This window comes from Lichenostomus cassidix, chromosome 1 (genome assembly GCF_008360975.1).
Source record: "Lichenostomus cassidix isolate B80296 chromosome 1, HeHo_3.0, whole genome shotgun sequence".
NCBI lineage: Eukaryota > Metazoa > Chordata > Aves > Passeriformes > Meliphagidae > Lichenostomus > Lichenostomus cassidix.
Window position 1 is genome coordinate 59,567,334 of NC_139479.1, and position 12,599 is coordinate 59,579,932.

Genomic DNA, 12,599 nt, shown 5'->3' on the forward strand with positions numbered 1-12,599 from the left:
GCAACCTGGTCTTGTGGAAGGTGTCCCTGCCCATGACAGGGTGGCTGAAACTAAATGATATTTAAGTTTCCTTCAGACCCAAACGATTCTACAAAATGTAAGACAACTATACTAGACCTTTCAGGAGGGATCACTCTTGTCTAATGGTAGCTTTCTCCAATTACTAATGGAAGGTAACTAATCTTTAGGTGCTTTTGTGACATTCAGTGAATGGGAGATCAATTCCCTAAGTGTGACAACATCCCTATGGACACAAATAAATCCCTAAGATAAGTTCTCAAGAGAGACTGGCCATACAGTATATGAGCAACAAGCTTAAAGTAGCAAGAAGCACATAGCTGGCATTGCAGAGTGCCTCCTCCCTAGGTCTAGAAAATAAAACTGCTGATAAACAAGTTTTGAAACCTTTTGTATGCTTAATCTTTCTTTCTTTCTTTCTAGCTTTTTACTGGCAAAATTTCTTGTGTGCACTGTACTGATGGGCATTGCATGTACTGATGGACATCGTGTTGGAACAAATATTTTTCTGATCATTATTAGAAATTGCCTATAGCCTTTCAGCCAGGCTTAATTCATTCAAGTTGGCTTGACTGTAATGTGCCTAATGCTTCACTGAAGTCAGAGTGTGTTCTGATCATATATAATAATATCAGAAAAAAGACCATTGCATTTGTCAGGCATGATTTGTTGCTCCACTCATTGCTTATGGAGGAGAGTGGAACTTGCATCCTTCATTGCTCTCATCTCTCCATGGTGTCTGAAAGTTTGCCAGCCAAATATTAAAGAGTTGAAATCTAGAATACTTGCTTCCCTATGGAAAGCACAAGTGTTAAAAAACTTCAACTTTAAGAAACTTCAATTTTATTTAGAGATTTTATTTAGTGATTTGGACTAGATGTGTAGTCTCTTAAAATCACTCTGAGAAAACAGCACATGATACTTTTATCACTTAATGAGTACCTACAGTGGTGAAATTAGAGATGTCACTTCGTTCCAAATTTGATCTATTAGATCTATTTAATCTATTAGATCATATCTTTGCACCTTACTTCTTTTCAGAGGCACTGAACATAGTGCCTCTGTCTCAGCCTCCAGGAGTTTAAATGGCAGACAGACAGTGACTGAAGACATCATATTTTCTTACTTTCTTTTTTTATTCCTCTTAAGTTGCTTCTTTCCCAAGAAAGTATTAAAATGCAGTGGGGCCAGAAGAAGTTAAGACTCCCAACACTCAGCCACTGCAGCTTTGACAGCACACCCTCAGTCACGCAGCCAGCCTGCACACATTCTGCAGACACCACACACCAAATTTCCGCTTCCCGATTTCACTTTCTTCAGCAAAAACCTCCATGGTCTTCCTGTGAAGAAGTATGTCTTTCAGGAACTACTCACAAGCAAGAAGCAGATATTATGCATGAACTCACAAACACTGTGTCTGGCCACATGACTGCATGTGATGCTGGCAATACAGGGCATTGCCACCACTGCAGACAACTGTGACTCAGGCTGCAGGGCAGAACATGTGGGACCAGTATCACTTCGGGCTAAAAACCAAGTCTGGGTTGGAGTCAGTTTGAATTCCTCTATCTCCCACCTGCTATCTATTTTTATACACAGTACACCACTACCAGCTTATCTTGTGCAGTCTGGCAGTGAAAGAACTTAATCTCCAGGTCAAGGCAGACAACATCCTGCACTGTGCACCCCATATTCTCCTATGACAGCCAAGGTAAGGAAGGGCAGCTCTTTTCTCTAAAAGTTTTTCAGCTAAGTCTGATATATCACTAAATTGAATACTTTATAGTGGCTGTAATTTAAGATATCTCCTACACTTTCTCTCACACATCTAGAAAACACCTTGGTTATCTTAGCAAACACATCAGTTCAGTTCAGGGTGTCTTAAGTTCTTGCAGCTTTTTACCCTGTTTTTCATTTATTTGCCTGTTGTTATCTTTATCAAATTGGTAATACTTCATGCACATTTAGCCTGCAAATGCTGAAGCTGCAGGGATCACTTTTGCCTCCTCAGGAGCCAGCAGCCAGGAAAGAACACATATTAACACAGAGGAGTTTTCTTACGGGTAACTGGAGGGTCTCCAACATGCTGTCCATCTGCACACCAATGACAAGTGTGTGCCCCCTCAGAGACATCAACCACAGACAGTGTCAACAGCAGGAGGGTTAATCCACCTGTTTTCCCCAAATGTTAGTACAGATTTTCTACTCTGATCTTGACAGATTTCTTAAGTGACAATCTGTGCTGTTTTGTTTCAGAAACATCTTCCTTGCCATGACCATCAAGAAGCACAGAGCACATACAATAGGCTCATGTCAGCCCTTATTGACACTGAATCTCTTTAATAAGTAGCATGTGAGACAAAGTGCAAAATGTCTCATGTCCTAGAAAATAAAATTTTGCAATTCACAATTGCTGATTTACATGTCTTACCCAGTCTCTGTGGCACCAATGTAACTGGCCCTGGCCTGTGTTCTTCCTTCCATCGCTCCAGGTCATCAAGCTCCTTCTTAGCAACTGAGCAGGTATAAAAAGAAATAAATATATGGAAGTTAGAGAGAATACTAAAAAGCAGCCATTAGTGCTAATTGCATGTAATCCTAAAGGCCATCCAGGAACAAACTTGTTCTCAAGGGATGCAGACACCCCCACAAGAGGTTACTCAGTCACTGCAATGATCAGCTAACATGGGAAACATTTTCCCTAACTCAAGACTGTAATGGTGAGTAACCCTAGGACTCAACCCCAAAAGCAAAGCCAAAAACAGCTAAGAGACTGCTAATAGACTGCTTTTTAACCCCTGGGAACCTGTAGGTAAGTGCCATAGTATTTACTCCTGCAGGTAAAGCAGAAATTGTTACGATTAAGATGTTATTGCTGCATAGAGGGAAATCCTTGTGGTGTAATGCCCCCCAACAGGGAAATGAAAAGTAATTTTCCCTCCCAACCACATGCTCCCTAAATAAAAACAGGAGGAATGCATGAATCAGCTTCAAATTAAGACACTTTAGCATAGGCACCCACGTGTGAGATGGGCAGCAAGCTCCCAGTGTAGCCAGTGGAAGTCAATACAGCTGGGGTGCAGCCATATGCTCTAGGATGGCTGACTGATTTAACTTCTCTCTTTATCAACTGACAGGGGAAAAAAAACACAACAATTCCTTTCAATAGCAAGGCCAACAAAGCCTAAGGACAGAGGAGCTGTGTTCCACACTACCACTTCACTTGTTCTAGGATCTCATTTCACTCTTACTAACTGTATTTCCTAATGGCTGGCTATGGCTATCGGATCCTCCTCTAAGAGGATAAAGCCAGTATTTGGGTAAGCTTCTAAAGAGACCCAAAAGGCACACCAGCCTTTTATTTCACCTTTAAACAAGCATTTAAGTGACTGCATTTGGTGAGGTCCTGTTTCTGCCAGCATCCAAGGCATAACACTTGATATGCTTCAGACCTTTCTCATTGGTGCCACAAAGTGAAAACAGATCTTTATTAGAACAGCAGCACCTTTGCTGTTAATGTCACAGTCAGGTCTAAGATGATCTGCTGCTATTCATCCTTCCAGAAAATTATAGTTTGATTCATGGTAAGTCCATTTTCTTTCCTGCAACCAAAGGAAACCCAACCCATACCAGCCTGCTGGTGAAGCATTTCAGCCAAACTCGCAATGTTTGAGCAGAAAGGATTTAATTGCACTGTTTCCTCGAGGACTCAAGACATGAGAAGTGCTGACTCACACTCCTTCAGCTTTCATATCTTGCATAAATCAATGCCCAGGAGTGTAGGACTGCTGTGGTCAGCCACCTCTGTATACAGAATTTATTTCACAACCAACTCTTGCTGTAACTTTGACAATAAAAGATTTCAATGTATGCCTGATCTTTCTGGTAGAGATTCAGGGTCTTCCTACTCAGCTACTTTCACCAGCAAGGAAAAGTGAATATAAATCCACAGATACTTTCCCTCTAAAATGACCTTTACCAGCTTCAGTGAAAGACCCACCTACAATCCATAAATGCAGGTTCAAGAAGCAACAGTGGCTGTCGTTGCTTTTATTTCCACATGGGAGTATTTTCAAAAAATATTTCTTATTTATATTTTTATTCTTCCTCCTCCTAACCCAAAGGCTGTTCAAAGTTCTCCAATATGAATTCAATCCTGTAAAAGCTGGATAGAGCTAATTCCAGCACAGTCTTGTGGAATCCATCTTGAGCAGCTCCAGCACTGAAATTACCAAAACCCTTGTGAACAAGATTTATTCTGCACGAAGCGAAGCTAGATGATGAGTCAATCTTAAGAAGAGCTACATGATGATGGAGAATGCTCATAGCACTGGCTTTACTGTCATAGCTGGACATATAAAAGCATTGTAAAAATGAGGATAAAAGTTGCAAGAGCAATAAAATGCACAAAACCCTAAAGTTATTCAAGTAGAAATAATGTATTATGATATTACACAACTCACTTTGCTGCAACTGTTTTCTTCTGGTTTCATTTGGAGTTACCAAGACATATGGGCCAACACTAAAATGAAAGAATACACTTTTATTTTTCCTGTTTACACAAAATCAGGACTAGAAGGACTTCCTTCCTCAGCAAAGTCAGTTTTCTGCTGTTGTAACAAACAACTTCATATAAAAACTGTTATTTATTCTCATTCAGCTCTTCAGGAATTTTTGGTAAGTACTCTAGAAAGACTCATTATATTTGGAATTGGCAGCAGATATCAAGGATAATATTTTCAGAAACCTTTAGCATAGCCTTTTGTGTTCTCATTCAAGTCTTATCGAGACTGCTGACCTCAAATCTCATGCATTTCAAATCAAATCACTTCCTTGAATCAAAATGTTCCATGTGGAAGACCATGGTCTAGGGGGAAGAGCACTGCTGCTGGCAGTCCCACCCCTTACCTTGTGGTCATCAAGGACCTTGTGGACTTAAGCAGTCTGCTCAAAAGTTGCCCTAGGAATGTGTGAAGTCACACTGTTTGCGATGGACTCAGGTGACTTATTCTCAGCTTGAGCCTCAGTTTCCTTGTCTGCCTTTCATTTTCAGGCACCAGGAATTCCGTGACATATTCATCTTGCTGTCATGCCTAAGGTGCGACTCACTGAATCGGGACAAGGGCCCTGTTTTGCCACACTTAATTCAAAATGCAGTTGCTGTCTCAAGGAGTTATCAATCTAATGTGACAGCAAAGAGGCAAGACTGGGTTCAGAGTGTATTAAGAGACTCGAGGTGATCAAAAGAATGATGAAAACATGTCAATTTTGCTTGGAGAAGACAAAGGGTTTTACCTACATGGTGTATGGTGTGGGTAGGAGTTTATACAACACCTACTCAGCAGAAGCTGTGCCATGGGGGTGCAGGTTTACCAGAAATGCACTCAGCAGCAGTTTGCCCTACACATCAGAGTCTTGGCAGGGTTTTATACGCACATGTGGGCACAAACATTTCACGTGGCTTCACTGCAGGGAAAGCACAAGGAGAAGAACAGACAGCAAAGAATAATTAGGGGTGAAGGCTGAGCCTCTTAAGCAAGGGCCATAGGGAGTGGCTAGAGGACAAACTAGTGAGCAGATAAAGCACAGCTGGCAGTAGAGAAGTAATGAAACAATAAGGCCCAAGACTAAGGCTTAAAAGGGGAATGAAAATCGTGCAAAGAGATCAAAGTGCCCAAAGCTGCCCGCTGCCATATCACTGTAATTCAGAGTTTGGTAAGAGAGTATTTATATCCAATTACCTCTTTCTCTTTGAAGACTTATTCTAGGAGGATGTGGATTAATTTATGAGATTAAACTAGTAAAGATAGAGCCGTGAGCTTTAATGGTGCCATTTAATATGATCCTTTCCCTTTCTGCCAGCATACTCTGGTGTCCCTGAGACTGTGAGACTGTTCTTCACTACTTCACCGAATCCCAGACCCTCAAAGGCAGGAGTGAAGAGACCAGCAATGACCCACTGGCATTCATGACACAACTGCAAACATTACTTAAAAGAAGCTTTGACAACACTCCTTGCTTATAGCATAACATTCCCCATCACTGATGTTGTTTCAGATTTTTCTCTATTTGTTTGAGTAGTAGCATATCCAATTTATCCCATAGTGCCTTTAATAAGCTGCTGCACAATCTACCTGTTTCAAGATTTTTTTTAGTAGCTTTTGTTGTTGTTTCAAGTATTAAGACCATATTTCTCTCAAGTTTATACACAAAAATTATTAAATACCTTTTACACTCCCCTCCCTTCCCTTTGGCAACGTTAATAGTGGCTGAAATTGTGCACTGCAACACCACATATCTTCCCCTCCCAAAAATCAATGAGTGCATCTAAGATATCACACTGCTTCACAGCACTAGAGGGCAGAAGTGTTTTTATACCATATACTTTGATGACTTCAAACAGCATTTGTCTAGTTGATTTGTTTTAAGTTATAATCAATTTTTTAAAAAAGAAGGGACCTCTGCTTGTCTGAACATGTATTAGAAATCAAGGTATCAAATCTAGCCCTTATGCCATGAATCATTTCCTTTATCTGCTTCTGCTTTTTGGCTGGAAGGCTCAGACCCCAGGAGGCCAGGTGGAGCCCACTCTTCTGATATCTGACCGTGGCCTCATCTTCAGAAACTCAGAAAGACTGGACATGAAATATAGCAAAGATCAATCAGTGTACGAAAGAGGTAGAGGTGACAGTTCATTTACCATCTGTTTTCCACAGACTGGAGTAAGAGTCGTTGTGGTTAAAACTGTGTTTAATTAAAAGCCAAAGTGGTTTCCATTTTATTGAAATAAAGGCAAAGTAAAATAAAATGAGTATGTCAATTCTCCAGTGGGGGAGGAAAAAGGGGAACAGGATACCAACTTTTGTTTGTCTTTTATCTAATGCTTTGTTTTAGTCCAAGTTACAAGAAAAAAAAAAGGGAAAAAAGCGATATTGAGTTTATCTAACTTCATAGTGTTCACCTTGGTCAGAAAGATATGACAGAGCTTTGGATAGCTTTGGGTACTGGGATCAGGAATGGCCTTAAGCTCAAGGAAGGCACGTTAAGGTTAGATATTAGGAAAAAAATCTTCAGTGTGAGGGGTGAGGCACTGGCACAGGTTGCCCAGAGATGTTGTGGATTCCCCATCCCTGGAGGTGTTTAAGACCAGGCTGGCTGGGGCTCTGAAGAGCTTGGTCAAGTGGAAGGATTCCTGCCCATGGCAGGGGCACTGGACCTAGATGATCTATGAGGTGTCTTAAAGAACCATTCTATGATTCTCTGATCAGGGAGAAGGAAGAGCAAGTACATGGTAAATTTCTTGTGGGAGGGGTGAAAGTCAGGGTGGTTCCTTGCTTTTTAACCCTACAGCAGCCAGACGAGCTGTTACCTGAAAAACTCCACCTGCTCTACCTGTTCTAAAATCTGCACCTAGAATCCCTTATTTTCTAGAAATTCTTTTTTTTGAACGAAAGAAAGTTAACGCAAAAACCCACCACCAGCTTTCACCTTGTGTTTTTATCCCGTTTGCAGGATATTGTATGTCATTTCTTTGTTCAGGCAAAACCTCTGATCCAGTTAAGCCTATAAAACCCGCTACAGCCTGTCAATTTAATATTCCAGTCAGTTTCTGGGTTGCCACAGTAGCCATAAGTCTGGAGAAAATTATTCTACTTACCTGGGGAGCAATTAAGGAAATGTGAAGATTTGAAGCTATCAGTGGTGTGCAGAATTTTGTGCTTTATACCAGTATATGAAGTGCTTCAAAATCCACAGACAGAAAAGATTATAAAGAATTTAACTTTACAGTTTCCCTAATAACGACTCTAATTGTTATAAGACTTAAGCCTATCTTTGAGGTAGGGTTGTTTCATAAATACAAATACAGAAGCCACTGGAAAGGGGAGGAAGAACATCTTACCCCAGTTATAGCTCTTCAAAAAAGAAAAATCATCTTCTTCCTTTATGGGTAATATTAATCTTGATGAGTGTTTTTTTTATTTTCTCTGCAGAAAATGGAAATGTATTGACTCATTACACAGACTGAACAGATATTAATGAGAGTAAGAAAGTTATAACCCAATAAGAGAATGTATCTATATTGAAATAAAAAAGGAAGCTCCTATGATTTTTCAAGCAGATACACATAATATACCACAGTAGTGGGATTATAAATACCTATATATCAATATGTGGCTGTGGTTTAACCCCAGCCAGTAATTAGGCACTACACAGCTGCTCACTCACTCTGCTCCTTGTGGGATGGAAGGGAGAATTAGAAGGGTTAAAGTGAGAAAAATCATGGGTTGAGATAAAGACAGTTTAACAAGTAAAGCAAAAGCTGCACACACAAACAAAGCAGAACATGGAATCCATTCACCACTTCCCATGGGTAGGCAGGTGTTCAGCCACCTCCAGGAAAGCAGGGCTCCATCATGCTGAAATGTGACTTGGGAAGAGAAACATCACCACATTGCACATCCCACCATTCCTTCTCCTTCCCCCAGATTTAAATACCGAGCCTGATGGCATATATTATGGGATATACTTTTGCCAGCTGGGGTCAGCTGTCCCAGATGTGCCCTCTCCCAGCTCCTTGCACACCCCCAGCCCTCTCTCTGCTGGGGTGAGAGGCAGAAAGGCCCTGACTCAGTGTCGGCACTGCTCAGCTGTAACAAACCATCTCTGTGTTATCAACACTCCTTTGGTCACAAATCCAAATCATAGCCCCATAGCAGCTACACTGAAGAAAATAAGCTCTACTTCATCCAAAACCAGCACATGCAGAGAGAGATATAAAACATTTCAGTCAGGAGAAATATGCAATACAGTCATAGATAAACTTCAATGATAGTTTACACTTTGACTGATTAGTAACATAAGGAACACCATGTCTGAAAACTTAAATTCTGAATCCTGTGTGAAGGTCTACTCATCCAATCAGTACCACTCAAGGACACCTCTTCAGTGCTTTCAAGGCATTGACCATAGCAACTTTTGTTCTACTTTCTTTCAGGTATCTATAAAATAGTTCATTTCTAAAATCGAAAAACCACATGTGGATTTGCTGTTCACTGGTAATAGTTTTTGCAGAGCTGTGCTCTTCTGTTTTTTCCTTGAGTCCACTCCAACCATCTACCACAGGAGAGATTTTCAAATGAAGTGTGAAATAGTTTAAAGAGTTACAGAAGTAATGGCTATTATAAACTATTTCTAATTCCACTGTATTTTATACTGCGGGTGCATTGGTACATGAATGTCACAGAGCTGAAAGCCAAATATCTTGCTCTGCTGGGCAAAGTGCTCTGCATAACAGACAGAAACTAAGGAGACATTGGAGAGCAACAGAAATGACTAAAGCATGGGAAGAAGTTCAGGGCAGATTCAGTCTGAGGAGGGACCTAGGGAAAGACATGGGTGAGATACTGCATTATATAGTATGTTAAAGACTGAATTTAAAAGAGAAAAGACACCAAACTGCCAAAGTCAACTGTTGAATTTCCTTCCAAGATACACTAAGCTGAACTTTGCATTCATTTATCAGAAATTGTTTTAAGAGCTGTCAAGTCCACACCACCACAAAATATTGTTTTCACCCAAGGCTCTCATGCCTGATGGAGCAGCCATATGCTGCTGAGCAGCACAGAAACTGCCAAATTAAAGGGCTACAGGATGCCAAATCCCAGCAAGCAGCCAACTGTCCTGTAGGTATCCCTATTTTGCAATGCACATGGAGCCAGATGCTAATGATAATTGACAGCCTCAGCTCTAGACCTCAGCTGAGCAATATGCTCTGTGTCCCAGCAGTGCCATAAGCAGAGCTCTAAGAGAGTATACAGCTCTTGCATGCAGGCTTGGGACTCTGGCTTTCCATCTTTATCAGCAGCATCATCTTACCAGTTTGCAGCTCAGAGACAAAAGTGATTTACTGGGGCTTAGCATTACACACTGTCTGATTCATCCTCACTGTATGTGTGCTCTTAACACGAGAGGCAGAAAATGAACTACATTAGCAGGAAATGTTTATCACCAAAAATCTACCTCCATGGATTTTGTCCTGTGTTTTCCACAAGCCAGGAATGCACTTAATTACCACATCTCAAATGATGTCCAGAAGATTATTAAACCAGGGTAACTCACTTCTGTATCTGGTCTCTCCGGTTAACTAAAGCTTTCATTAAGAACAGACAACATTTTTGCCATTGTGAGGCTTTGGTTTAAAGCAAAGAGTTAAATCCTGAAGAAGAGAACTTGCAGGGGAGAAGAGTGAGAAGGGAAAGAGCAGCAGAGAGCAGCCCAGGAGAAAGTAAGAGTCAGAAATCTGCAGGAAAGAAACAGACCTGAGGTTCTGCTGTTACCCACATGCTTGTAGAGAAATTCCTGAAGTCAAAATTTGGTCCAAAGACTAAAACTGAAACTTGGAACTGAATATCCAACAGTTTAGATGAAGCTCAGACTCAGCAGCTTGTTGTGCTCTTAGCACATCAGAAAGAAGGGCATGTGCTTCAGCCAGTGCTCTGTTTTGGACAATCTCATCCAACTTCTAAAGCACCAAGGAAATTGCCACCCTGGAAGGATCAAATCAGGGAGCCAAGTGGTAGCTCCCATCCCAAACTCAGCTCATAGCACAGCTTTCTTTCTCCTCTGGAAACACTAACATGCCATTGATCAGCCTGTGCTTGTGGTCAGATTACACCAAAGGGGCAGAGTTCACTGCGGCAGTGTTGTAGATCAGCATCAGAACCAGCAAACTCTGTGAAGTCAGACGTGGCCATGCTCATGCTGTCCCCAAGTCCTAGAGCAGCTCTGTTGCCTCAGTGCAGCACAGTGTCAGGGATGCAGGGAGCATGCCAGAGCCGGCTGGAGCACCTGGTAATCACTACCTGGGAGGAGTATGGAGCATCCATATGTGGGCAGGCCAGGCGCTGGGCTTGACAACACCAAATGCTGAGCTGAGCTTCCCCTGGAGAGGCATGCATGTGCTGCACTTCAGGCTTGCCAGCATGCCTGGAGAGCTTGGCAGGTCAGGTGCAGTATCACATGAAGATTGAGCTTTGAGCTAGTGGCATGTTCATCTCTGCTTTCACCCTCTTTTCTTTTCAACAATGTATTTCCTCCTCCGCTGTCTCTGCATTAGCAAATTTGTCCTTTCATTGCCCTTGCCCAAACATAGCATCCTCCATGCATTCCTTCTTCATCACCTCAGCACAGCTCCTCACCCAGCTATGCATCAAGGGAACATGTCAGAGCTTGTGCAAAACAAGCTCTTCCAAAAAAGCTATCTAATATAGAATTTGGAAGGACTTTCTTTCCTCCTCTGAGTATTATATGGAAGAGCAACCCCCACAATCCAGTCTAACAGTAAAGTTATTGTCTTACACAGACTCAGTCACCAATCATGTGGCTGCAGAAAAGGCTGGCTGCTGACCACAGTGAAGCCAGGCGTTCCTGAATTGCTCCACTGGGCTGTAAATAGTAGTGCATCAGCCTGAAAGACAGAGAATTGGGAGACTTCTCCTCTGCAGCAAGTGGAGAGCTAAACTCTGAGCATTATTCGAACTACTCTTTTTGCACTCCCACCAGTGCCTGGGCAGTGAGCAAAACAAGCATTTTGCTAAAAGTCTGCCTACAGTTTCGTAGACTAATTTATTTTAAAGAAACTTCAGCTCATGAAAGAAAAAAGAATCAGAACTCCTAATTATAGAATATCAGCAAAAGGATGAGGGGTCTTATAACACTATAGATATTTCGTTATGGTTTTTTTTCAATTCAGGATTAAGATTGGAAAAGGAAGGAAAGAAAGCTCTGATGGATTTGGCTCCAGCAGTCAAAGAATACAATTTCCCGAGTCAAGCATTCTAGCAACTTCGCTCTCCTTTCACAGAAAATTATGAGGGACTGTTACCAGCTGTGCGGCAATATATCTTCAGGTTTTATTATTTTGAATTTCATTTTTTAATGGATTTTAGCAGAACCAATATTATTCTTGGCAGCTTTAAAGGCACTAAAGACAGACTGCTGAATGGGGGCAGCAGTTTCTTTTTCAGGCACTAGCTATAGTTCACCCTCTAATTTTCCCACTTTCCTCCACCTTTCTTCTGTACAGACTTTTGTTTCTGAATAGGTATGAACAGGGGCAATTTGGGAATTCACTTTCTGCAAGTTAATTTCATGGCACTTAGCAGACAAAGTGAAGCCACTTAAATGCAAGCTTATTATTACAAGCAGTTTCAAGCACTTGTCATCCTGGTGACTTTTTGCTCCATGGCCTGAAGCCACACATATAACTGGACGTGGAGGTGTGAAGTGTGACTTCAATTTTGCATTTGAACAAGTATTTTTCTTAATTAGGACCATTTTATCGTCAATTCTCAGCCTCAACATGTCATATAAGGGATTCTCCAAAGCAAAACTATCCTCTAATACCAGCTGCCCACCTTGTATTTTTTAATAGCCAAGTTTGAATATTGAGTACTGAACGAGACTGCAACATGCTACATCCCACACATATTTCATGCGTCCAGTCAAAACAAAAGGTCTCCTGATCCTACCCCAGGATGCTCCTGAGATGTTTTCCCTCTCCCAATTTCTCTCACAGCCTG

The 12,599-nt window shown here is 41.4% G+C and overlaps 1 protein-coding gene across 5 annotated transcripts in view; it reads right to left on the reverse strand.

Moving 5' to 3' along the window:
* The window catches only part of EPSTI1 (epithelial stromal interaction 1), an 88,261-nt gene that overhangs the window by 73,094 nt on the left and 2,568 nt on the right, over nt 1-12,599 (reverse strand). For all 5 annotated transcript variants that reach the window (XM_085059262.1, XM_085059252.1, XM_085059279.1 and 2 more), the window contains exons 2-3: nt 4,482-4,540; nt 2,450-2,533 (exon numbers count right to left, since the gene is read on the reverse strand). In XM_085059262.1, the coding sequence (XP_084915388.1) occupies nt 2,450-2,533; nt 4,482-4,540 (143 nt within the window). The remainder of the gene's footprint in view (nt 1-2,449; nt 2,534-4,481; nt 4,541-12,599) is intronic.